Source organism: Amblyomma americanum, chromosome 1, assembly GCF_052857255.1.
Source record: "Amblyomma americanum isolate KBUSLIRL-KWMA chromosome 1, ASM5285725v1, whole genome shotgun sequence".
Lineage (NCBI taxonomy): Eukaryota > Metazoa > Arthropoda > Arachnida > Ixodida > Ixodidae > Amblyomma > Amblyomma americanum.
This window is the reverse complement of record NC_135497.1, coordinates 142,610,908-142,635,086: the sequence shown is the minus strand read 5'-3', so window position 1 is coordinate 142,635,086 and position 24,179 is coordinate 142,610,908. Positions and strand designations below refer to the sequence as shown.

At 43.8% G+C, this 24,179-nt stretch overlaps 1 protein-coding gene and 1 pseudogene across 1 annotated transcript in view; one reads left to right on the top strand and one right to left on the bottom strand.

The window, feature by feature from the left end:
* Positions 1 to 359: 359 nt before the first annotated feature.
* On the bottom strand, positions 360 to 1,249 carry LOC144113767 (uncharacterized; annotated as a pseudogene).
* A 22,045-nt stretch (positions 1,250 to 23,294) lies between these two features.
* Positions 23,295 to 24,179, top strand: part of LOC144114081 (methylthioribose-1-phosphate isomerase-like) — a 60,065-nt gene continuing 59,180 nt past the window's right edge. Inside the window, exon 1 of the mRNA XM_077647568.1 lies at positions 23,295 to 23,562. Within this exon, the coding sequence (XP_077503694.1) occupies positions 23,434 to 23,562 (129 nt within the window). The 5' untranslated portion in view covers positions 23,295 to 23,433. The remainder of the gene's footprint in view (positions 23,563 to 24,179) is intronic.

Sequence of the window (24,179 nt, the reverse complement as noted above, 5' to 3'; positions counted from 1 at the left end):
ACGACGAGAAGCGCCGAACATTGCGAAGCTCGAGCGCCGAACGCTCGGTCGCTCGTGCGTGCTCTGGACTGAACGCGGTCTCTGTTCTGTGCCTGGACGGTTCGGCTGGTTGTTCGTGACGCTGTGCTTATTACTGTGCTGTGCTCTTATCACTGTGGTGTGCTGTGGTGTGCTGTGTGTGCTGTATTAGTAGTGTGCTGTGTTCTTATTACACACGAAACATAAAAATTGTTGAAAACTACAAATGGAGAAAACTGCATTTGAAGGTTTCAAACATCTGTATTTTTCAGAAATCTCACAAAAGCACATGAAACTTTATTCCAAAATAGAGAAATATAAAACAAACACTGCAAAGTACATTAGAACTCCCCTGGCCCATAAGTTGACCCCTCAAGATTTTCTCGAACAGAGTCTGTGAGGCGTGCTCTCTTCATCATATTACGGCGATGCGCTCGGGCTTCAGCGGCTTGGCGGAGTGACATTTTTTTCACCCTTCTCTGCTTCCGGGATTTGCCCAAAACAGCAAGCTCTTCAAGTGGCAGCACACCAAGCTCCTCAAGCACTTTTTCAAAGTGTGCATGTCCCCTGTTGTACCATAGAACAGCAACTGCAGTTGCTGTTTTCACATCAGTCCTGAAAGATAACGTGGTTTTCGGGCACAGCAGCCAGATTTTGCTGTTCAGGGACTCCGCTGCGTTTTGTGTCTTCCCCTGCAAGCAGCGGGTGAGCAGCTTTTCTTTGGTGAGGCACTTGTATATCGGCAGCAGAGCTAGCCCCTGTGCCTTTGCCAGAAGCGGGGTGTGGTCCGGTGCAGACTGTTCCGGCGCTTCAGCGCGTCGGTGCTTGCACCACGATTCCACCCCTTTGGGGCTGAACTTGTGGCTATTAGAATTATTAGTAGAACAGGAGTGAAAATATGATCCCCAAATGGCACGATACATTTTCTGGACATCACCCTTGTTGCTTGTGGTCGCTATCCGGTAGTAGTTTTGCAACTTCTGGATCTGCGTATCCTTCAACTTCTCACCACGTGGAACAGGTGTCGTCAACTTCCTAAGTGCATTGCTTAGGCGGTTGGCCGCGTGGTTCGTGCAATCCTCCTTCTCGATGGAGGTTTTGCCATACACTTTTGCCTAAGATACAGCACTAAAAGCTCTACTGTCCCCATCACTTAGAAATTTAATGAGGCACAGTGGTGTTTCCTATGAGGGGTCCGCTTCCATATCTGCACTGCTGCTTCTGTTTCCATGGCGTGAGAGGAGCATTCAGTGTTCTTCTCTCAAACGGCCATGGAATGCCTGCCAGATTTCTTCCTCTTCACTTCCAAGGTCTTGGTGCCGACTGCACGCAAGACAGAAGTTCGACAGGACGTCAAAATCGAGGCACAAACCACTGTCTACTGACACAGCGGTGCCAACTCCATTTTGGCTCTTGTGGCCCCGTTCTTGCCAAGTACCGTCAAACATAACGCAGTATCCGTGTCACCCACCATCTCTTTCGTGAAAACCTTGTCCTTCTCCATGTTTTCTGCCACGACTTTCATGGCCGCAACACGAACTTTCTTGCTGATGGGAGTAAAGTTCTTGTGATGTAGTGGGTTTGGCAGGCCAAGAATAGCACAAAATCGCGACAGCTGTTCGTTCCCGATGCCAATAGCGCGCGTAGCCACCACCAGTATCACGTTGAACGCGAAGCTGTCGCGAGAGCTTCCACTCGGATAGTCCCGATTTCCCGCAAATTCACTGGGCACAACGCGGCTTGAGGTGTGCACAGCAGAAAGTACCGATGCTGGGCACTCACTATTTTCACAATGCAGCTCAAGAAAAGCTGAAAGCCCTTTTCGCTTTTCCGCTGGTTCGCCTACCGCAAGGGTACCGGTGCGGCACGTAGGGCAAGCAGCACCGCTTACCAGCACCGTAAGCGCGCTGATTTCGCATATCGCAGCACTCGCAGAATGTTGACCGCATGCTGCTTTTATCTTCCTTGAAGAGTCCAATCTTCTCTGAGGCACTCACAAAGTCCACCGTGGCATCAATCTCGTCGGAATGCCCGTTGGCCTGGCTAGCTAGCTGGCGTCGGGTGACTGCTTTCCGTTGCCGTTTTCCGGTGAGGTTTTCGACGGTGTCCTCGGTACGGGTTGTTCGTTCGCGACTTTCGAGCTCGGAAATGGCGCTTTTGCGGTTCACACTAGAAGTGGATGAGTACAAGTATCTTGGGATGTGGATAAATAACGGTGAATAAAGGGCTGATGAAACGGTGAATGAATAAAGCTAGTAGGAATGCAGCTGTCATGAAAAATAGGGCACTGTGGAATCAAAATAGGTCTGAAGTGGTAAGAGGGATCTGGAAAAGGGTGATGGTTCTTAGCCTAGACTTTTGGCAATGCGGTGCTGTGCATCAGACCAGATGTTCAAGCAAGGTTAGATATCAAACAATGCGGCGTAGGCAAGGCTAGTTTTTGGAGCAAATGGCAGTACACCAAATCAGGGGGCACAGGGTGATATGAGATGGGCATCATTCGAGAGCAGAGAAGCTAGCAGTAAGATAGCATTTGAGGAGAGATTGATAAAAACGGGGGAAAAGCAGTGGGCTAGGAAAGCTTTCAGATACCTGTACGTAAGGGATGTTGACACGAAATGGAGAAAGTGAACTAGAAAATTGACAAGCACGAGACACAAGCGTCAGTCTCAATATGAAATAAATTGGTTTGTTGCAGCTTATTATATTTTCATTCCTTATTTGTGTACCTTCACTACTCAGACTTATATGCTTTCTTCAGATCTAAGCCAACTTTCTCATTAAGTCACATTGTAAGAAATGCATATAAGCAGCAGTAATTGTGAAGGCACATTTCACTTTGCAATAAGTGTCACAAAGAGAGACTCAAAATTGGCAAATTCATATTGGTTGGCATCAAGGAAAAGCTTTTGTTCATTTTAATAAACCTTACTACTGTGTCGATATTTATTTATGTATGGCACTTGCTATTGGAATGAGGTCCTTGACATGCGCATGACCAGTCACAATTTCATGCCACTTTGTACACTAACTTTGTGCTTCTGTTAAGGTTCGTTGAAGTGCTGTTAAAAGAACTGGGATCACGCCTTGGGACCAGCTTAACGGGAACCACTGGAATTTACAGAAACACGATGCATCCTTCAACTGGGGCTATTTGATTTTGCAATTTAATGGTTATTTTAATGTTGGATAGTTTGTAATGCAGCTCTTGCTCTCTTATTAATATGAGTGGCAGACACTTTTGACGATTGCTTAAAATCTCAACTTGACAATTCCGAGGTATGGTCATGTTATACATAAAGTGTTTCAAATTTTACTTATAGATATTTCAAGTTTTGCAAAAAATTTTATCAGTCTTTGGCATTGGCAAAGCAGCAAAGACTAGCAAAGACTAGGCGCTGCCGGTCGAGTGGGTGCGCCTGTCCTCGGCTGTCGCGCCAATGCCGCAGCCTCACGCGATTGCTTAGTGCGTGTGAAACCAATGTTCGACAGGCATCATTTCTTCGATTGTGAAGCTGGAAGACGTTAAACTTGAGCAAAAACGTCCTGAGATGTTAAAGGCTAAGAGGTAATGCAAAGATTTGACGTGTTTTGTTCCGTTCTGTCGAAGCGGTTATCGGTCTAACGAAGAAAAGGTGTCGGTTCACTGCACACAGCACGGCTTGCTGAATGGGAAAATAAGATCAAGACGGCAGACGGAAGGCTTACACCCAAGGCTGTCGTGTGCGAAAAACATTTTGTGAACGAATGTATCGAAAGATCTTTTAAGATGACGGTGAACAGCGTCATGAACGAACCCACCCGGGAGAAGCCACGCCTGAAGCCCGATGCTGCCCCTACAGTATTTGAAGATTACCCAGCTCATCTTGTGCCTAAAAAGACGGTGAAAAGGAATGTGCGAAACATTTGCGACCAAGGACCGGCACCTAAACAACGGAAGCGAAATGTTGAGCTGGTGGATCCCGAGTTGTGTTCTGCAGTCGACGCGGCGATGATACGTGGGTTAATTAGCTCTCATTGCGTCTCTCGTGGAGGCGCATCGGAGAAACTCCAGAAGCCTTCCGATTCCGAGCATACAGACATTGCTACAGGACCGGTGTGTGACAGTCAAGCGATACTGCAGATGAAAAATTCCTAGAAGATTTTTTACATTACCTAGACGCATGGCAGCGGCATGGAGAACCAGCTAGCGAAGCGATACTGCAGATGAAAAATTCCTAGAAAATCTGTTACATTACCTAGACGCATGGCAGCGGCATGCAGAACCAGCTGGGGGCGGATTTCTTACTGAAAACACGGCTTGTGGACTAAGGGTTACGATAAGAAGTACACTAGACTTGCTATCTTAACTTAGCTCCACTGTATAGGATACAACCACTTCTTCACATCGCGTTTGAGTCAGGACAAACTGTAAAACGTTTTCGGCATTATAAGGCAGTCATCCGGTTGTAACGACTACCCTACCGTGTCAAAGTTTCTGGTGACTGTTAACTTAATGCCGTTTATAACCTGGAAAAACCACTGAGAGGTACGAACTGCTCACCAGATGTTATTAAAGCACTCTTGAGTGAAGCACCTGTATCACAGTCTAGCACCAAGGCAGTGCCACTTTGAACATTATTGATGATTTATTTGACTATGGAAATGTTGATGAAGTCGAGCAGGCAATTGATAGTGTTCTGTTCAGAAATGACCATGCCGGGTACGTAGAAAGGAAAAGTAACGCTGCCTTGATCTACTATGCTGCTGGATATGTGGCGAGGAAGACAATCGAAAAAAAAAACGCATGCCCGAAGTGTGCATCTTGCCTTTGCGTGGCACCAAATGACGCAAACATGGATGAGAGTTCTCACTTGACGGCTCATTTTGACAACGGTGGGCTTGTTTAACCTAGTTCCGCCCTGTCCACTGCAGTCAAGCTAATCGAGGGTGAATTCACCGCCTTCTTCAGCAGAAATATTCTGCATGAAGAGAGTTTGCTAGATTTCGCCAAGTGCTTACGTTCATTCTCACTGTCGCAGCTTGGCTGCTCTAACCATGAGAAGGAAAATGTGTCCGAAGTGGTCAAGTTTTGTCTTGTTAGTGTTCAGATTTTTTGTTAAGGACCTGAACAAGGAAAGAGAAGGTCAAAGGCAGCGACAAAAACTCCTTAAATTGCGCCACTGCCAGTAGCCTGAAATATGAATAATTCTACTTTGTCGTCTTTATGTAGCCCTTGATTTGTTATATAATACTGTACACTGTTGTGTGAATAAATTACGTACTTTACGTTTCATGTGTGCAGTAAATGCATTATTAATATTAGTTGGTTTTGGGGGAAAGGAAATGGCGCAGTATCTGTCTCATATATCGTTGGACACCTGAACCGCGCCGTAAGGGAAGGGATAAGGGAGGGATTGAAAGAAGAAAGGAAGCAGCAGTAGATGGAGGCGACCAGATTTTTGTTTTTATATTTTTTTTTCAGATATCCGTGGATCTGATGCACGTAATTACCAGTTGCTCGACTCGATCCGACGGAGTGCTTAAACAGTGATACAACTTTTTAGAAGCTTGTTTATTCTGCATGGAAATGAGAAACAGGTTAAATTGCTGGCATGCTTTGGGCATGTCAGTCTTTACGTGCGGCATCGAGCTTCAGTTCTCAATATCTCGCTATCTGGTAAGTGGGCAAGTTGAATTATAAGGAAGCTGTTGAGATCGGTGGAGTTATTTTAAATCGTTGTCGTAATATTCTGGGTTAGGCTCTCCATGAGAAAGAAATAAGAAAATGCTTGTTTTTTATGTTCTGCATTGTGAAGCACAGCGGTTCCAAGATTTTTAACGGAAATATTATTACCTTAACGTATGTCACTATAGTAGTTTTTTAAAAGCAATACAAGTTTTGTGCGTTTCTTAAATGCTCTGATTGGGGAAGTTTATATTAAGTTCATTATTCGCCTTCACAAAATCTGCCCTTTAAAGTAATTTCCGAATATCAGCGTGTATTTTAAATTAATCGAGGGTGGCGCTTTAAATTTCACTGCCATAATGTTCTCGATTTCAACATTTCAATTTCCAGTGCAATGAACATATCGCACGTTCCTTCAGCCAGTGTGCAGTTTATTGATTAACCTTATTGTCATTCTTTATTTTTACTTCAGTATGGTCAAATGAAGGCTATGTGGTAAGGGGCTTAAGACTTTCTGAAATAATTTCGCTCTCGAGAGCTTAGTAAATAAAAAAACGGTTGCATGGTTAGTATCGTGTTTTTTGTGGGCGAAAGCAAACTGCTAGAATACGTCAACAATTTGATCTATATTTGGTACTGCAAAATGTGCGCACTGTGAACGAGCTCGCGTAGTTCTTATATTACGAAATATTTTTTTAAAAGAGTGCTCTTAATACAAAAAAAATGGTTTGCTTCGCGCTCCTCCGAGCGCGCGTATCACGGCGCGAATTCAACGCAGATGCACCCACCTAAAGTCACTGGAACGGGAAAAGTACCGCATTCGTTTTCTCTCGCCGCCGCGCCGGCTGGCCAGCGCGCGCGCTCTCCCGATTCGTTCTTCGCGGTGACGCGGTCATTCGCCGCCATAAATCGTCCACTCGCTTCTTTCTCGCGGCCGCCGGCACACAGATAATGCGGAGCTTTACGTAGCACTTCCTCTTATGGGCAGCGATAAGCGTGCACAGCAAGCGGCGCTGGACCAAATATGGCGGCTGGTTGCGGTACTTTTCCCGTTCCAGTCACTTTACACCCACCTGCACAACAGCGCACCAAGCGGGCGCCGCGGAAATCATCGACATCGGGACCTTCGCCTAGCCCGCGCTTGCCACACTAGCCAGTATATTTCTAGGCACTATACTGCTACCGCCGCGGCACCTCACCACCCTGACCAGCCTCCCGCATTGGCGGAGATAAAAGAGTAGCTAGCGCCATCTCTTAACAACCGTCCGCAACTTAGGCCACGGTGGCTACAATGGGTTACAATGAGCGACACCGCAGGCACCTTTCTAGAGGAGGCAAGGTCCACAAGGGACATAGGCAAGCCTACAAGAAGCCATGGTGGGACAGGCAGGTGGCAGACGCATGGCAAGCGCGCCGGGACGCGAACCGCGCCCATCGCAGGGCGGTGAAAGATAAGGACCAGGACGCAGCAGCAGTGGCGTGGGACATGTACCTGCAACGCAAACATGAAATGCAATCACTGGTGCAGGCGAAGTTGGCTGCCGCAAATCTCAAGAAAATGCAAACCCTGCGGGCAGAGGACAAGTCGGTGGCTCATAAATTCTTGCGGTATGTCAGCTCCCTGGACAGGGAAAGGGTGGGGCCAACAGAAATGGTCGATAGTGCCACTGGACAGCCCATCACCGACCTGAACAGCACGTCACGGACTACTTGTCAGGCCTCTATGGGCCACCGGCCTACATGCCTGAGGACAAGCTTGAAGGGTCATCGCCCTCAGCTCCATCCCAGGACCAACCAGACATCGCATGGGAGGTCACACTGCCAGGCATGAACCGGGCACTGGGCCGCATCAGCGCTTGCACAGCCACGGGACCCGATGGAATACCAGCTCGCCTACTAAAACTACTCGGTCCAAACTCGAGAGAACAGCTGGCCGAGGTGTTTACCACCATTATTAACGGCGGAGACATACCCGAGGGCTGGCGCAAAGGCAGGGTGGTGCTCCTGCTGAAGCCCGGCGGCAATGCAGCCCACATCGGCGACTACCGGGCACTCACGGGCACCAGCGTGGTGTACCGAGTTTTCATGCAAGTCTTGAAAGCCTGGATCAGCGGATGGGCAGAATCAGCGCACGTCCTAACGGAGCTGCAGAATGGGTTTCGTCCGGGCAGACGGCTAGAAGACAACCTCTTCGTACTCACCAGCTGTACAGACATTGCCAGGAAGGAAGGAAGGAGACTCATCTGCTGCTTTCTGGACGTCGAAAAGGCTTATGATAATGTCCCGCACGAAACTCTCTTCCATCGCCTTGGTACTCTGGGAATGGCACCACCACTTCTCGAGACGATAAAGAGGTTGTACAGGGAAAACGTAGTCACAGCCGTTTTTGGCAATGTGCATTTGGAACGGGTCTACGTACACAGGGGGCTTCGGCAGGGATGCCCATTGTCTCCCCTCCTCTACCTCCTGTATGTGTCCGGACTGGAAAAGGCACTCCTGCGGGCAAACCTGGGATTCGGCCTTAAGTACAGCACCACAGGAATTGACAACTCCAGCCGACTGCCGGGTCTTGCCTTTGCTGATGATTTGGTAATTATGGGAGAAAACACAGAGGATGTGCAAGAAATGCTAGACGTTTGTGCCGCGGAGCTGCGAAGCCTTGGCCTCAAGTTCAACCAGCGAAAATGCAGGGTTGTTCAGCTGGCAGGCGAGGCGACTGATCAGCTATCGCTGATGTTGAATGAAGAGACCCTGACAGTCGACAGATCGTATAAATACCTGGGCATAAATTTGTGTGCTGAGACTGACCTGTTAAGACTGCACGAGGCCAAGTCCGTCGATCTGCACTTCGAGCGCAATGCATCCTCCGACGTCGGTGCCTGTGGGGGTGCCACCAGCACCATGGTCCGCGACCTCTGGAAGCTCGCGCGCGTGCCAGGACTCACATTCGCCAACGCGGTGGTCTGCCTCCCATCAGCCACCAGAAATTGGTTAGAGCGCAGACAAACAGAGGTCGGCCGCACTGCAGTCGGATGTCATGGACGGGTGGCCAATGCAGTCATTCAAGGCGACCTGGGATGGTCTAGTTTTGAGGCAAGGGAGGCATACAGCAAGCTGGAGTACCGCGGTCGACTGCAGTTCATGAGCCGCAACCGGTGGGCAAGGCGGGTCTTTGAATACCTCGCTGCGACATGCCTACGCACTACATGGCTGAAGCGCCTCCACAAGATAGAAGGCAAGTATGGACTTTTCCAGACACCCATAAGTGCCGAATCGGCAACGGCATGGAAACAGGAGGCAAGGAGACGGATCCAGGAAAAAGAGAATCGCCAATGGCTGCAGGCGCTCGCGGAAAAACCGACACTGGCTGTGTACCGCAAGTGCAAAAACAGCATCGGACCCGAAAATATTTTTGACAACGGCCTGGGAAGCGCATTGCTGCTTGAGGCCCGTGCCGGAGCGCTGCGAACACTGGTGTACCGCCGTCCTTTCGATGCAACACCAGAAGCACAGGCAGCAATATGCCGAGCGTGTGGCGACGCGGAGGAGACCATCGAGCACGTGGTGATGTCGTGCCAGAGACTCCATCCGATGCCAACAGAGGGCACCCCATTCCCACAGGCGCTCGGGTTTCACGGTCCTGCAGTGGACGACGAGGGAGACAGCTCCAAGGTCAAGAGCGAGGGGGTGCTGCGAACCAAGCGTCGACTAACTCTTTGGTGGAGCACTGTGTCTAACAGCGCGAAACCGCAGAGTCGGAAGTGAACGAGGTCGATGAGCGAACCCCCCCACCTCCTGACTTTAGCCTTTGCGTGTTTTTTTTTCTTTTTCCTTTTTTGTGCGTTTTATCTTTCTTTCTCTCCTTGTGCGTTTCCATCTTGTTTTTTTTGTCCGGGTGCTCAACCTAGTGGTGCCCACCCGTTACAAAGGGCAAGGCCTCAAGTATCTATCTATCTATCTATCTATCTATCTATCTATCTATCTATCTATCTATCTATCTATCTATCTATCTATCTATCTATCTATCTATCTATCTATCTATCTATCTATCTATCTATCTATCTATCTATCTATCTATCTATCTATCTATCTATCTATCTATCTATCTATCTATCTATCTATCTATCTATCTATCTATCTATCTATCTATCTATCTATCTATCTATCTATCTATCTATCTATCTATCTATCTATCTATCTATCTATCTATCTATCTATCTATCTATCTATCTATCTATCTATCTATCTATCTATCTATCTATCTATCTATCTATCTATCTATCTATCTATCTATCTATCTATCTATCTATCTATCTATCTATCTATCTATCTATCTATCTATCTATCTATCTATCTATCTATCTATCTATCTATCTATCTATCTATCTATCTATCTATCTATCTATCTATCTATCTATCTATCTATCTATCTATCTATCTATCTATCTATCTATCTATCTATCTATCTATCTATCTATCTATCTATCTATCTATCTATCTATCTATCTATCTATCTATCTATCTATCTATCTATCTATCTATCTATCTATCTATCTATCTATCTATCTATCTATCTATCTATCTATCTATCTATCTATCTATCTATCTATCTATCTATCTATCTATCTATCTATCTATCTATCTATCTATCTATCTATCTATCTATCTATCTATCTATCTATCTATCTATCTATCTATCTATCTATCTATCTATCTATCTATCTATCTATCTATCTATCTATCTATCTATCTATCTATCTATCTATCTATCTATCTATCTATCTATCTATCTATCTATCTATCTATCTATCTATCTATCTATCTATCTATCTATCTATCTATCTATCTATCTATCTATCTATCTATCTATCTATCTATCTATCTATCTATCTATCTATCTATCTATCTATCTATCTATCTATCTATCTATCTATCTATCTATCTATCTATCTATCTATCTATCTATCTATCTATCTATCTATCTATCTATCTATCTATCTATCTATCTATCTATCTATCTATCTATCTATCTATCTATCTATCTATCTATCTATCTATCTATCTATCTATCTATCTATCTATCTATCTATCTATCTATCTATCTATCTATCTATCTATCTATCTATCTATCTATCTATCTATCTATCTATCTATCTATCTATCTATCTATCTATCTATCTATCTATCTATCTATCTATCTATCTATCTATCTATCTATCTATCTATCTATCTATCTATCTATCTATCTATCTATCTATCTATCTATCTATCTATCTATCTATCTATCTATCTATCTATCTATCTATCTATCTATCTATCTATCTATCTATCTATCTATCTATCTATCTATCTATCTATCTATCTATCTATCTATCTATCTATCTATCTATCTATCTATCTATCTATCTATCTATCTATCTATCTATCTATCTATCTATCTATCTATCTATCTATCTATCTATCTATCTATCTATCTATCTATCTATCTATCTATCTATCTATCTATCTATCTATCTATCTATCTATCTATCTATCTATCTATCTATCTATCTATCTATCTATCTATCTATCTATCTATCTATCTATCTATCTATCTATCTATCTATCTATCTATCTATCTATCTATCTATCTATCTATCTATCTATCTATCTATCTATCTATCTATCTATCTATCTATCTATCTATCTATCTATCTATCTATCTATCTATCTATCTATCTATCTATCTATCTATCTATCTATCTATCTATCTATCTATCTATCTATCTATCTATCTATCTATCTATCTATCTATCTATCTATCTATCTATCTATCTATCTATCTATCTATCTATCTATCTATCTATCTATCTATCTATCTATCTATCTATCTATCTATCTATCTATCTATCTATCTATCTATCTATCTATCTATCTATCTATCTATCTATCTATCTATCTATCTATCTATCTATCTATCTATCTATCTATCTATCTATCTATCTATCTATCTATCTATCTATCTATCTATCTATCTATCTATCTATCTATCTATCTATCTATCTATCTATCTATCTATCTATCTATCTATCTATCTATCTATCTATCTATCTATCTATCTATCTATCTATCTATCTATCTATCTATCTATCTATCTATCTATCTATCTATCTATCTATCTATCTATCTATCTATCTATCTATCTATCTATCTATCTATCTATCTATCTATCTATCTATCTATCTATCTATCTATCTATCTATCTATCTATCTATCTATCTATCTATCTATCTATCTATCTATCTATCTATCTATCTATCTATCTATCTATCTATCTATCTATCTATCTATCTATCTATCTATCTAATCTAAAGCATGTCCACCTGAGGTGTGTCAACACCAAGTGGGCCCGTCGCACCAAGAGTCTGGCGGATAAATACGGAGTGGTACCCGTCCCACTTCAAGTTTCCAACCCAGCGGACGGCAAAAGATCCGAGAACAAGTGCGATGCGAGGAGCAGCGTCGTTGGCAGCAGACGGCCCGCGAGAAGCCAGCCCTGGCCTTTTAGCAACAAGGGAAATCGAAGGTCGAAAAAGAGCCCCTATATGACAACACTAGGGGCAGTGGACTGTTGTGCGAAGCTAGGAGCGGTGTGCTTCGCACCCGATGTCTTCGAGCAAAGTACACGGAGGGTATGAGCACTATGTGTGAACTTTGCGGAGGCGCTGATGAGACCATCGAGCACATCGTGTTGGAATGTGCAGGCCTACACCCGTCGGTTTCGGATGCACAGGACAATTCCTCAGTAGGCCCCATGCCACCAGACGCGATCAGCGGATCCAACAGCCTCGGGGCACTAGCGATGGCACTCGGTTTTCGCCGACCCGACGAGCCACCGCAATGGAAGCTGGTTGAGCGAACCAAGCGACGTTTGGAACATTGGTGGCGCACACGACACGGTCACGCTCCTTGAAGGCTCAGGGGGCCAAAACGTGCCATGAGCGTGTGTTAGGTGGTTTTTTTATTCTTTAATTTTTATTTTTTTACCTTCTTGGCTTGATCCGGTTTTTAGTACCGTTGATCTCCCGATACAAAGGGATAGCCAGTATCATCATCATCAGTCTGGCTCAGGCCCAGCTTCGTTCTTCGGTTGTTCCCTTTGGTTCTTTTACCCCTGCGATCGTTGTTTTTGTGGTCACGTTTTTCTGGTGTGCCTTGTGTTCGGCGGTCTCCATCAAAATGAGTGACGATCCACGCGACGACGCGAGAAAACATGGCCGACATGGCGGCATATTTACCGTGGCTACCGTGACGCTCGTATATCTGGAACGAGAGTATGGCATGGTGAGACTGCCACAAAACAAATGATCTTATATTTTAAAACACCACTAATCTTATGAAGTGAATTTATAAAATGAAAATTGAACGTTTCTTTTCCCAATTTATTTATGGTGTTAATTCGCTGGGAGAGAGAGTACTCCCTTGAAGCCTCAAAGGACGAACTCGAGCTGCCTTGTTTCGAAGCTCCTTTGAGCTAGGTGTCCTTTGGCGCGTCCGTGTGGCAGCGCGCGTTCGTCCTTAGAGTAATGGAGCATTAGTTCAAAGTACCTTTACTGTGTCCGTGTGACAGGGGTAGTATGGGGCAGTCACTTTAGGTCCAAATTGTTTAAAGTGGAGATAGACAATCTGATGTTCATGATTTTCCAGCATGAAACAGGCAAGAAAATTAACAGAAGTCACTATCCCCTTGCACTCACAGTGTCTGGCCCAAGCTTGCAGGTTTGGTGTCAGTCAGAGCGACCGCATTTCAGTGAAGACTAAATACAGAAATGCCCGCGGGCTGAGTGATGTCAGTGCACATTAAAGAACCTCGAGTGGTCTAAATTAATCCAGAGCCCTCCTCTATGGCATCCCTCACAGCCCATGTGCCACTGTGATACATTAAACCCCCCAATTTACAAATTTACTCACAGTGTCGCGAGAAAATTATTTCGCTATTTATTACTACTGGGTATATAGAGACAAGATGCGTAGACAAAGCAGTAAGGGCAAGCGACAACAAATTCAGTGGCCATTGCTTATTTAATTTTTGCAAATATTGCTGGTCACAGAATGACCCAACAAAAGTGCCAACGATACACATAGAATGCTTTCAGATTCCTTGCTAAAAATATAAATAGGAGGAGAGTGCGCAAGGCAAGAGAGGTGAACGTAATAACGCACCTTCAGATATGCACCAGCTGATTAGCATTCCAAAGAGGCACAAAGAAGCTCGTGGAAAACCCAGAGATAGCATTATGAGACTTGCTTCTAGTTTTTGCTTAGGAAATGAAAGAAAAATATGAATACCAAAAAGTACACCATGCATACATGAGAAAACGATTAGAAGTGTACCATCTAAAACAAGTAAAAATAACTAAGCAACTATTAAAAATGTTGGAAAGTACTTTTTCTATATTACGTGCTCTGGCAAATTAATGCTGCAGTACAAAAAATACAAATAGGCTTTTTTAAAATTGTGTTAATATCCGCATAGTACCTGCATACATAGAGGCTACATAAAGGCATTCCAAAGCATCTGTCTGAGTCAATAAAGTTTTATTGGGGTATGTATCGGAAGTCGGCCAACAGCTCTTCTGGGCAGGGGCAGGGTTACCAACTTTCTAACACAACAAGTTGTGACAGCGGCGGAGTGGGGGGGGGGGACGTGACGCATGCTTAAAAAGGAAAACCAAACTATGAAATTCATTTACGTATGCTGTTTTAAGCAATATCTTGCTGTCTGCTTGGCTGTTTACATTTATTTGTTTTGTACATTGCCTTTGTGTACCAGTTGTTCATTCCTGTGGCCCTTTTAATCGTACTTTGCTTGACTGCTTCATGCTTTTGAAAAATTGCCTGCTTGAGGCTCCACCCACCCCCATTCTTCATCCTGTTGTTAAGTGCACGAGATTAGCTTGACTTGCATTTATGCCATAACAAATCCCATGCGTATCCGTCCATAAGCTTTTTGTACTAGGGAAATACCTTTTCCATAGCAAGCGTTGCTGTTCGATGTCTGCATTATGTACATATGCAGTGCGGTATGAGTGCTTGGTAGTCTGGGCAGTTTCAGCAGCAGCAAACACTGCAAACCTGCAGAAAGCACTCAATTGACATTCCTATGTAATAGCTTAACAGGACAAAATAAACTCAAGCTTCCAGAGTGCATTAAGCGTCCTCTAGTGAGAATGACTCGTAATGTTCATGAGCATTCACTTTCTCCCATTTTTGCAAAAACTAACAGTTCTAAATAGTTTTTTCCCTAGAACAGTGCAAGATTGGAATTTGTTACCAACAGCTGTTTTATCCTCACAAAATTTTACTGATACTTTACAATGTCTATCTACCTGCTAATTGTGTTTTTATGTATGTTTTGTATGCGTTTGCTGCTAATATTGTATATCTTTAATATTCTTTTTATTGTATAACAATGTGAATTCCTTCCTGCTTGGGCCAAGCATTGGCCTGCAGTATTTTAAATGAATAAATAAATAAATGCTTGTGCCGACAAGTACAGGTTGGGACTTAAAGCATCATACGGAAGTCGGGACAGACATGCTGTAGAGTGATATCCAAGTAAGTCAGGAGGAGGTCAGTGCCCACACCAACGAGGTATCGTGGGTGGGATAAAATGCTGATTGCAAAGTAAAATAAAGTGGCTTATAAAAAGTCAGTGATTGTATAAAACATTTTTCAACGCTGAAATGGGTTGGGTTGAGGAGGGTTTGAAGGGAAGAGGAAAGTCGAGACATTTGACAACCTTATAAATAGTGGGTTGGTCGCTGCCCTTTCCACAAACCTGTTATACTTGTTGGGGAAGTGAGTTTTGGACTTAGCTTGGGCAATTCATAAGTGCTTAGCAGCTTGAAACTGAGGAGTGCTAAAAAAAGCAGGAATGAGGAGTAATGACACGCTTGTATGTTTCCAGTCATAAATTTGAGCCATATAGTTGTTTGCATTTTACGCCACCCAGTTCTGTGTGCTTGAGAACTGTAAACAAGAGATTATGGTTCTGCCATTGTCGTGGCCATCGTCATCAGTCTCACCCCCATGGTGGTCTTCAATTACCCGTCATGTCATATCTGCAGCTGCCTCTATCTCGGCAAATTTCGTTACGTCGATCATCCTTCCACCTGATCTTCTGATGCTGTCAACCTTGCTTTCCTTCCTTTGGTAATCACTCGTCCACTTGGTATCAGTAGCATCATTGTTGTGGTGTAGATGAGCAAACATTGTTTGCAGGCGTCTTGTTTTCTCCAGTCACCCTTTTCTATACTCCTTTCCAATCGTTCACTATACTATTTTCTCTCGCATGTTTTCTGTCTCCTCCTCTACTTGTTTTTTCTTCTCTCCTGGTGGCTAATGGTTAACCTTATGTGAGGCAGCCAACCTTGGTTGCTCCATATTTGGTTGTGTTGGCATATGGCTGGTATAAGAACACTTATTCCATGCTGCGTTGCTTAGTGTGGCCAGATAATGGGTGGCTGGCATCACTACCAAAGAATTAATATAGGACGACTTTTTCTCAGTGTGGTACATCTTCAGAGGTGCTTTTATACTTAAGCTAAGCTAGTCTGCTTTCCATTGTCTTTTTGTCATGAGAAAGTGTATGATAGAGCTTGGCACTATGGTATCCTGAGAGACCAGTTGTCCTACGGCATAGGTGGGAATACGTTAAATGTTTCGTGAAGTTATCTGTCTCACTGGGCATTTCCATGCTCTGTTTTTGTGTGAGAGAACAGCATCCCCCCGTGGGTGCCCTACTCAACTCTAGATTTTGTATCTTAATGATGTGTTCCTCGCGTGACGTCATACTGGTCACGTATACGTGGATGATTTTCAGGTCAGGGTTCGGTCTTGTGGTTTAGCTACATGTGAAAGACAAGTGTCAATTGGACTGCTTGCAAAATGGGCTGATGAAAATGGTTTTCAATTTATTGCTGCAAAGACAGCCTGCATACTTTTCTCATGGAAACAAGGCATTGTACTTTGGCCTTCTTTTGAGAGGCAAGAATCAGTGGTAAAGAGCGAACAAAAATTCTCGGGTGTTGTTTTATACAAGGAGCTTATTTTTTTATCCTACATCAAATACGTAAAGGAAGAATCACAGGGACACCTGATTCCAATGCCCGTTGGCAATAAGACAGCTTTAGAAGCTCTTGATGCCTTTACTGGGAGTGATGTCACTTTTGGTCTGGTGATGTCACTTCTCTCCAGCCAGTGGGGATGATACGGTCCGGTGACATTGCCTCCCTCCTGCAAATCAGGGAATTTAGCTCCGACGACACATTTTTTTCTCGATGAGCTTGCATTAAAATGAACCATGAACATTTTAAAAACCCTGTTGCACTCCTCCTGGGGCACTGCTACAGGATGCTTGCTGAAACTCCAACGTGTCAAGAATAGGCTGTGCATGTGGTCTGGCTTATGTAGGCCTTTGTTTGTCTACTCGCACCTTCAGAACAAGTTCAATTCAGAGCTCATAGGTTCCACTGTGGAGTTCAGCCAAGCAGCGAACATACCCATCAGTGATGGGTATCTCATCATCGAGGCTGTATGCCAGCAAGTTATCTTTCCAATAGCCTTATTTTCTCATCGACTGGAGTACACTAGCAGATGAAATTAATTTGCCCCTTTACATATGACTGCTTATAACAAGCTGCATGAACGACACACCAGCTCTGTGGTTAACACAACCTGTTGAATGTGAAAAGTCGTCGCTGACTATTCGCAAGAGGAACACCCCACTGCAGGCTATTCAATAACACTTTTTGTCCGTTCTGTGAAAATGCAGTTGTGAAGAGTCATAATTTGATTGTTCAAAGTGCACAGACTTCGTTACACATGTAATTGTTTTAAAGTGTTTTCCGCTAGAAAATCATGAACGAGGACAGAGCTATCTCCGCTGCTAGCCCCGCTGCGGTTGCCAAGTGGATGAGCATCCGCCTCGCATGCGGGAGGTGCGGGGTTCGATCCCCAGTGCCGCCAGGTACCCACCGGTGACACAGTGGGTACAAGCTTACCCGTGGCCTGGTGCTTGGCTCTCCAGGGGTGAAGTGCTTGGTAAAACGGTCTTTGACCCCACCTTGAGTAATCAGAGATACCTTGTGCCATGACGCTCTTTGGCCATAGATGTCCTTGCGCCACAAAAATCCATCACCATCATCTCCTCTGCTGAAGCACTCGCAGCTCTCATGGCTTTAAAATAGATGGTAGAAAACAGAGTAACTAAATCTGTTGTATATATGGACTCGTTTAGTGTCGCTCAGTTTTTTTTTGTGCATACAGAAATTTGGATGTCACTTTCAATGCATAGTCGCAGCATATCACCGAATCTTTAAACAGGGGTCACCTGATAACATTCTGTTGGGTCTTCATAGCCACTGCTGATTTTTATGGACATAAAGAATCTGACAAGGGAGCAGCATCTGCATCCGAAGATAGGGGACTTATACATGTTAGCCAAATTCCCTGCCAACAGCACAAACACTGCGGCCGCGGCGGTCGAATTTCTATGGAGGCGAAATTCTAGAGGCCCGTGTGCTGTGCGATGTCAGTGCAGGTTAAGAATCCCAGGTGGTCGAAATTTCCGGGGCCCTTCACTACGGCGTCTCTCATAGCCTGAGTCGCTTTGGGACGTTAAACCCCCATAAACCAAACCAAACTACAAGCACTGCATTAAACATGGAATAACTCAGATCTGTCAAAAACGTGAGGCCTCATGTAGGCTCCTGGAGTGAACGGTTTAAAAAATTGCTCTGTTGAAGTGTGCTTGACAGAATTGAGGATATGCCATATATTCTGGACGCACTCGTCATATCTACTTGTGTCAGAGCCCCACCCTGCATATGATAAGCGTGGATGTAACGACACCATTAAGCATACCCTATTTGACTGTGGTGGAGATGAGAGTGATTGGAGAGCATCTGAAGTTTGTAAGCAGTGCACTTTGCCCTAAAATTTCTTGCACCCGTTCAGTGATTACATTGGCATACCTAAGCACAGTTTAAGAAAGAGCAACATACACATTTTATGTAATTCGTTTTGCAGGCGTTGTACAACTGCTTTTAACATTTTATCACTGTCACTTATGATTGCATAATTCCCAATGCTTACCATAAAATGCTGCATCATCTTGAGCTCATCCCATGTCAGTTTCTGGTTCTCTTTCGTCTTAGTTGCCTTTGCGCTAATAAACACCATCAACCTTCATCGTCATCGTTTTTTATGACGCACCATATAGTTCCAGAATACTGCAATGAAATGGTCTGCGATGTGGCATTTTTAGGCATATGCCACGTGTTTTATCTCCTTGCAACTTTTGCCAGTGTACAGTTGGGGAGACACATGTAGACACTGCACTAACCTTTGCACAGTGCAGGGAAAATTTAGATGGGCAGTGCAAGAACACTGGACAGTACGGGAAAAGACGCACATTGAGCATCTTTCTTGTGAATACCTCCAGCAAGCATGGCGCTGCATTAAGGACAGACTATAGGAACATGATTAGAGCATGGCACCAAGGCATGAGGGACAGCTGTCAAAACGCTGCAACATATGGAGCTGTTGCTCTTTGCCAAGTGACTGAAGAGACACTAGAGCGGTGTAATATGTTTAGTTGTTTTCTCTCCATTCTTTAAATGTAACCGATTCGCATATTAAGCCCTATATTAACGGCTAAGTTAATAGTCATATATTTAGGAAGTTACAAGGAGTGTTGAGAAATGGCCCACACGAAGTGGTGTCTACAGGCCTCTGCATTTCTGTTTATAACTCTTTGTTTGCTGCATTTTGACAGAGGCGTGTGCAACAAGAGAAACAGTCACAGGGAGTCTAGGCCATACTGCGATGGCCGACGAGGCAAAAGGTGCTTAGTGAATGCCCAATAAGACCTAGTCTCCTAGTACATTGCGCAGTATTTGATGTTGTTAGCGGATCACATGGTTAACAAGCAAACCAAAAGGAAAAGGCATTCATTTTCATAATGCATGGAGACCTGAATCTTCACGTGTAGTATGCCTCACCATATCATCAAATGATTAATTTTCTTACTTGATCTGATATTATTTTATGTGTAATGACTCTATGTTTTTTATCGCACTGTTATTTCTTTTTTTCTCGCCACCTGTATGTATATCCTTTCTTTTTCTCTTTTTCATCTGCCCCCACCACCACCACCACCACCTACGCCCCGCTGTAATGCCAGATAATGGAGTTGTGGGTATTGTGATAAATAAATAAGTAAACATTTTCAAAAATTGGCAGTGGCTTAACTTCGCTAACCCTGGAATTCGCCAAAAACAAAGACGCTTGCTAAGCGTCCGAGGCCTGTCCATGGAAGCTCCGCTACACGCTCCTGATAAATGTGGATTAGCTCAGCTAATCCAGCTGTCTATCCAGCATGTGGAACGAAATTAAAGCAGGTTTTTGCAGTTGGACACCAACACCACAGGTACAGGAAAGGGAGGTTCAGGTGTACACTGACCCAGGGAGCCAGTTGTGTACCTTTCCTTATGTGAATGTGAAAATGCAGGCCTCTACAAGTTGTGCCAATTAACAGGGGTGGCTTACTTGTTTTGTTTGGTTTTTGAGGAAAGCAAATGGCACAGTTACTGCCTCACAAATATCTCCGTGGACACCCACATAAGAGAAGGGATAAAGGAGGGGTTGAAAGAAGAAAGAAATAAAGAGGAAATTGAAAATTGATTTTTGAGGAAAGGAAATGGCTGCAGCATCTGTCTCACACCTGGGTGGACACCTGAAGTGTGGCTTAAGGAATCCTTGGTTGGGCTGAAGGTGGTTCAAGATCGTTGTGCTGCTTACCCAAAGACCGGTTTACCTAGCATTGTGAAATTTTTTGTTTCAATAACAAAGGAGCGGAAGAGAGCAATTTTGTTTGTTAGTCACACAGCTCTCCCATACTAGGCAGACCATTCTTCTGATAATTTGGCATATTAGGAAAAACAAAATTGCAGTAGTTAATAGGCAGTTCAGCACCCATCATTGCAATATAACAAATGCTACGCTTTATCCAGCATCCAGTGTGCATCCATCTTCACTGCTGAATGTTACGCTGTCTCTGTTAGCGTTGAAAAAAAATAATAAATGAAAACTTAACAAACTCATTTACACAGGCTGCCTAAGCGTACTCGCAGCTCTTTACTCTAGACGTGCTGTCACAGTGCCGCTACTTGGGGACATGCTACTTGGGGACATTGTACATAATATAACAACAGCTGAAATAAATAAAATTCTGTTGTGTGTCCAGATCATGCTCGAAATGGAGGTGACGAGGGAGTAGTCTGGTGTGTTGTTCAGCTCACAACAAGGCAATTAGGGAAGTAAACATGCCTTATAACGATTGCATGATGCTGGTACAGTGTAAACTAAGGGAAAAATGGCAGTCTCAATTGGATAACAAAGTGAATAACAAACTAGTAAAAGCCATGTTATGGGGAATAGAAATCTTGTAGGCACCAGGAATGTATCAAGGAATTGATTCTAGTTGCCACCTTAACATAGGACACACGCCTGGCACATAACTTCAAACTGACAAAGTAAGATAAGCCCCCATGAAACATGCGGCAATGAGCTCATGGTAAAGCATGTTTTTTAAATTTAATTTATTTGTAGATACTGCGATCTAGTACAAAATCATAGCAGGATAAGTATACATCAAATATAAAAGCGTAGAAACACTGAAATTCATAACATTTGTAGGCATTTTTCAAACATCGCTAAAGAGTTCTGGGTCATAATCTCGTTATTTAGGTTAATTCAGTCTGTAATTGTCACGGAAAAAAGAATATTTCAAATCAGTTGTTTCGTGCGTTCAAAGGGGTTATTGTGAAAACGTGCCTTTGTCTCGTATTGTAACCTGAGGAGGAAGCAAAAAATTGGGAAGTATTAATTTTATAATGGACCATTCACTAGCTGAAAAAGAAACTTTAATCGGCAGGCACGATTGCGCAGCCACTGGGGATAATCCACTTTGTTTCAGGAGCTGGCTGACAGATGGACTGCTGTATAAATTGTAAACAAAAGCTAACTACCTTGTGCTGTATTCGTTCTAGTTTATTAATGTTGGTTAAGGTGAAAGTGTCCCAGATAATTACGGCATATTCCAACAGTGGGTGGATAAGGGAATTGTACACTAAAAGGCGAACACTTGGCGTGGAAGATTATAGTGAGGGCTTCAAGAAAAACAGCTTACGGAAGGAGCTTGCTACAACAGTATCTATGTGTTTTGTCCACAGAATGTGGTTAGTTATCGTGCAGAAAACTTGAAGCAATAAGGAAAGAAACAGTTTACTCCATTTCACAGTGAATGCATCTCTCTTCATCTAACGTTGCCATTTTATGAAAATGATCGTGTTGATTTGTCCTGTATCTCTCGGTCTTTAAAAGAAGGAAATGTAAAAAGTGTACTCAGTTTAACACAACAGGCAAACACGTTAACCTGTGGTTAGGGCGAAATGACGTTATTTTGCTATTTGTCAGAGATCCCAACACAGGTCAACACAATGCTATATCTAGCAAAAGTTGTTTTACTTGTGTTCTGTACTTACTTTTTTTATCGATTTAGCATTAGAAATCATTACAACTTTTTGCGCAGGCAAAGTTAGCAGTGCAGGAATTTGAGAGCCAGGCAGTTGCGACCCGAGAAATACTACTTCTGTAGAGGATGCGGCAGCCCTCGGCTTTTTTTCTACACGAATATGTCGATTCCTTGTTCATACTACTCGTTACAATTGGACATGTTATTTATTGCCTTGTTCTGCGTACTGGTACTGATATGGTATGTCTTGGCTGCTTAGTAATGTATATGTTGCATTAGGATTTAGGGTGTGATTTTCCAACAGGTTCTTTGTGCTTCAGAATTGGTGACAGTTGTGTTTAGTTGGCTGAATGGTACAAAAGCGGAGGTAACATTCTGAAGGCTTGTTTATTGTTTCATTTGGAGACAGTAGCAGACATAGCGAAAAATCACGAGCATGACTCTGGTAGGTGGCGCCCAGAAAGTAACTATCCTAGGAGGCAGGTGGACAACCTAGGTCACGTGACCTTGCAGCGTGATCACAACCTGCCCATGGGATAGTGAGCAAACCGCCCACCTTGGCAGGTGGAAGTTGCATTAATGATTGGCCGCTCGGGAAGAGCAACCTGGGTCGCAGGAGGCCCACTGCTGGGAGCAGCTGTCACCGCAGGGCACTGGCACATCACCTAACCCCTGCAGCTTCGCGTCAGGAGAGTATTCAGGACTCCCAGGGTTCTAGTAATGTAACGGAGAGAATGACCTTGTGCATGTATGGGAATTAACTCATTACGTTACCTCGTCATACCCTTAATGCAGATCTTAAGTGTTCCCTCCAATTTTTTAAATAAAAATTAGATCTAAGGTAATTGTTCGAGAAGGTCACAGTGTGTAGGTTTTGTGGTGTTAGTTGTCATCCACTGCTTTTTGTTGGTGCATTAAGTCGCAGTTGAAAGCATCTTGTTCATTCAGTGGCAAAAGACTGTGTGATTCCAGTGGGCACTAGTGGTCAGGATGGCGATATTGTTGAGGTACAGACGTTTTTGACACCACTGAACCTCTTGAGCTGGAACTAGCCAAGTGGGCTCTTAGTTGAAAGGATCGCTACAGGGCCTTTGTGTTGGACCAAATAGAGGTTTTGGCGTGGCAACCATCCTTGCAGCAGCGGGGTCGGAGTTGCCACTGACCAGCCATGCTTCAGTCCATTCGGTACAAGGCGGGCACCCTGGAGATCCTGGACCAGCGGCGGCTGCCCCATGAGATCCACTACCTGACGCTGGCCGATGCAAAGGACGTATCGGAGGCCATCCGCTTCATGAAGGTCGGCACCGCATGTCCTCTGCCCACGCCTTTCAAAGCCCACCTGGCACCACCTGGGCAAAGCTACTTTTGGGCCCTTCACTTTATTTATTTATTCAAATACCTATGTATTTCCCTGCTGAGCATTAGAGTAGGTTGGGGCAAAGGAAAATGCAAAACACTTGAATTGCACTGAGTTTGCCATAGTAGAAAACACAATGCCTGAATCTAATAGCAACATACACAAAGTAACCCAGACTGGGACTCAGGGACCGAAACAGCAACTACGAAAAATGTAATTAAATACGTACGCAGAGATTAAAAGCAAAAAAGGGACACACAACTGTTGCTCTGATAGGGGTTGGTCTGCAATTTAGAGGTTTTCAGAACCATTGCAACATTCAGTATGATGTGTTCGGGGCAACCCTCCAAGGTGTAGTAGGCTTTAAATGAGGCAATAATTACGGATGCCGTTCATGTGTACACTCTCAGAGCTTTGTCCACAAAAGAAACCTCGCTTCACACCGAGGCGAATATTTTTAAAAATTATCATCATTTCAGAAAACTGCATAGATTTCTCTTTGTGGCCTTATGGTTGTGACCAGGTGGATCTTTACCACTGCTGCTTGCCATTGTTTG